The 3,738-nt window shown below is 41.2% G+C and overlaps 1 protein-coding gene across 1 annotated transcript; it reads left to right on the top strand.

Moving 5' to 3' along the window:
• The first annotated feature begins 1,877 nt into the window (after positions 1-1,877).
• Positions 1,878-2,914, top strand: LOC115685217 (basic leucine zipper 4-like). Its single transcript, XM_030610253.2, has one exon. It carries the CDS (start codon positions 2,046-2,048, stop codon positions 2,640-2,642), a length of 597 nt encoding a protein of 198 aa, XP_030466113.1. The 5' UTR covers positions 1,878-2,045; the 3' UTR covers positions 2,643-2,914.
• The last annotated feature ends 824 nt before the right edge of the window (positions 2,915-3,738 follow it).

Below are 3,738 nucleotides of genomic sequence, written 5' to 3'. Positions count from 1 at the left end.
TGTCATGGCCGTTGCATCCTCCGCCTTCATTGCTACAGATCTGCTCCGATCAACCAGATCTGGAGCCATGGTGATCGCGGAAAGATGGACCCGACCATATTTAAATAGTGACGCCGCTAGTTCATGACCGGCGAGGCGGCTCGTCCACAGACACTAGCCTTGCTTGTCCATGACCGCTACGACCAGATATGGCCGCTGTGACCCTATGAGCTCAAAAACAAAAACGGAGGAAGACGAAGTTGAAGACAAACAGACGCACAAAGAAAGGTGAAGCCAAAGACGAAGCTAAAGACCAGATCTGGAGCTATGACGACGGCGAGAAGACGAAGCAACCAAATCTGGCTGGTGGCCAAAGACGAAGACAAACAGACGCACGATGAAAGACTAGGCTGAAGACAAACAGAGGAAGAGGGAAGATGAAGTTGAAGACTAGATTTGGAGCCATGGTGATGGCAAGAAGACGAAGTGACCAGATGTGACCGGTGGCCGAAGAAGAAGACGAAGACGAATAGACGCACGGAGGAAGACGAAACAGAAGACGAACGGAGGAAGATGAAGACGACGGAGGGAGTGGCTTGGTTTGGACGCACAGCAGTGTTGGCCTGGACGCGGCGCCGGCGACGGCGGGGAGGCACGAAGGTCAAGCTCAGAGGTGGTGTGAACGGAGTAGCAAGAGAGAGAAAATAGGTGGACTGAGTAGATTTCTATTTTTTTTACTTAAATCCATATCTATAAATACGTGTCAAGTTGTAATTGGATGAAAGTACAAAATGCTTGCCATGTCAGTTGATGACCTGGTGGAAATAAACCACTGCCTAAAACCCTAAATTTTAAATCCCAAATCCTTTAGGAGCACTATAGAACATACCATATCAAATAGTACAATCAAATTTCTCTTCTAATCGCTTTTATTTTATCACCGATAAAGTTTATGTCAAATCACTTCCCATCCCCAATCAGCTCAAATCACTCAACCGTGATGCTTTCAATTGGATTTAATCTTTATGCTTTTATTTTTATTTAGCATTTGAGGTATAATCTTCACTAATAAACACCTCCACTCTTTATAAGCCTATATATGGACATTTAAGGTAATTTTCCAATCATGCAAGTTTCTTTCACACTGCTTCAAAAAAAATTATCATTTTATTATGGTAAAAAGAATTAATATTTCAATTTCTCCTTAAAAATAGCCTAAACAAATCAGTGCGTTTAGTTAATTTAGATAATTCTATTCACTCCCACTAAATCACTCACATAATGAAAATTATTTTAATGCAATTTAGATAATTATCGTCACGTTGCAATATTTGCTCAATCAAATTAAAGTGGGCTTTCGTGATCAAAAAAGTTGCTTTCTCCAGATGAGGTCAGAAACTGAACTTAGGAAGTTTCTACGCAACCCAGGGGGGTAAGATTTGTAAGCTACTTTCCCTCCCTTGACACTAATGTATCGAAATTACTTATAGATGTTAGAACAATATTTTTAATGTATCGAAATTACTTATCCTGCATCAAATATGATGAATTTTCTTCTTCTTCTTCTTCTTCTTTTCGCATTTCTCGACACTTTACATGGTTTGAAATCATATTTCGAAAGTATCTAAAATGAAACTATCCTTTTACTCTTCATAAATAGACGAACTATTAGGGATAATTATTCACAACTTTAATCTTGATGTCCTTATAGCATGCCGATTATTGGAGGAAATTATATTGTTCGCTGAGTAGGCTTAAGTTAACTTTACTAGATGATATCATTTAGAGAGCTGAAATTTAGAAAGCATGAGATGTAACATACTTGTTAATTAGATATAACAAAGAATTCTCTGTGGGTGCCCAAGTTCTGTTAGGGACGAAAATGCAAGAGATCATTAATTATATATTAGTCACTTTCGAAATGGAACGAGTTTTCTATACAATCAACAAGACCACTGTCCTAGACTAATTTTATTTCTTTATATGTCCGACAAAATACTTTACGTCAGCAAGTTCGTTACCGGACCCCACTACCTACCTTTTTTGCCCATAAATACCACCGCCCTATGCTGCAATTCTTCCCTTTTCTCCTCCTCCTCCCTCCACCGTCTACAATAAGTTTTCCGGCCATGCTGTCCACTTTTCCGGCCATGCTGCCGTCCGACCCCATCCTCGACAACCCGTTTCTGTCCTTCGGAAATGGGTTTCCCCCATGGGACTGCCCGGACCTCTTCCCGGCCGTCGAAACACCGCCGAGACCCCTCTATTCGAGCTCCGGCTCCGATGACCCGAACCCCAACCAAGACAACCCCTCGAACTCGAATTCCTCTTCGACCTCGAGCGAGCAAAACCGGGCCTCGCCTGTGGTGGACGAGCGTAAGCGGAGGCGAATGATATCGAACCGGGAGTCGGCGAGGCGGTCGCGCATGAGAAAACAAAAGCACCTCGAGAACCTGCGGAACCAGGTGAACCGGCTGAGGGTCGAGAACCGGGACCTCACGAACCGGCTGCATCTGCTGTTGTGCTACGTCCAGCGCCTCCAGATCGATAATGACCAGATGCGGTCGGAGCACGTTAAGCTCCGGCAGAAGCTATCGGAAATATGCCACGTCTTGCTTTTGCAGCAACAAGTGCACCAGCAGCATGGCCATGCAACGTCGTGACTGTTAATGTTACGCCGGAACAAATCCCATCATTAATCACGTAATTTAAGAGCTATAGCTAAATAAACTCATTGAAACTACTCAAGAAGAAGGACTCTCTCTCTCTCTCTCTCTCTCTCTCTCTCTCTCTCTCTCTCTCTCTCTCAAGTTGCTAGAACAGAGAGTATCTGTGGGTTTTAAGTGATGATTAACTTTGGACAAATTTGGGGTATTGGTCAAAACAGGGGTCATTACTTGTAAGAAAATTTTAGTAGTGATTGGTACATTGAATATCTAGTAGTGGTTCGAGTTCTTTATGCTCTTCCCCCACTTTTACGCCAACCAGATCATATGACAAATCAAAGCATCCACTCATGATTGTTCGACCGAGTGTGCAACCATTGGCCAAAGTGCTCATTTTAACACTCTTCCCCTAATGTCTATATCCACGAAAGTTGAACCGCTACGTAACATGATACGTATAGACTTAACATCTCGAAGGTAACTAGATCGATCAGTCACCATTTGGATAGAGCGAATCAAGTAATTATAGACTCAAATGATTATCAAACTCGTTCAAATAAAACTAACATAAGAAAGGATACTATGGCTCGAGAAAAAAGATAAGGCTACTCTTTCTTTTCTTGTGCGTTGGAAACCCTAGTCCAAACCTGAGCTTGTTTTGGAGATTCCAGATAATATGTGTCCTCTTTGGTAACGAGCTAGATTACGTAAGACCGCGTAAATCTATTTATCGAGCAATGCTAAGTTTATTGTTTTACTAAATTGATAAATTAATTGATGTGTCACATTATATCTAACTATTCGACAAATGAGTCATATTCAAAGCTCAAATAAAAATACGTTACATCATTTGATAAAATAATATGTGTTGTGACTATAGAGAATGGCATATCAACCGTTCATTTTGTTTTTTGGTTGATATGTTTATACTCTTAGGCAAGGGAATCTTTCGATTATATTCTGGAATTAAACGACTGATACTTCCAAAATAATAGATTACATACCAAATACGTACCATCGGGAAATTTAGGGTTTATAATAAGTGGTAAGCTAAAAAGTGAGTCCATCACTTTTGAGACATGGCAAAAGTTGC

The sequence above is a fragment of the Syzygium oleosum genome, unplaced genomic scaffold (genome assembly GCF_021117445.2).
Source record: "Syzygium oleosum isolate NSW1041296 unplaced genomic scaffold, Sole_v2.1 Sole_v2.01, whole genome shotgun sequence".
Lineage (NCBI taxonomy): Eukaryota > Viridiplantae > Streptophyta > Magnoliopsida > Myrtales > Myrtaceae > Syzygium > Syzygium oleosum.
Note: the sequence above shows the minus strand (reverse complement) of the source record. Positions and strands in the feature narration are given on the sequence as shown.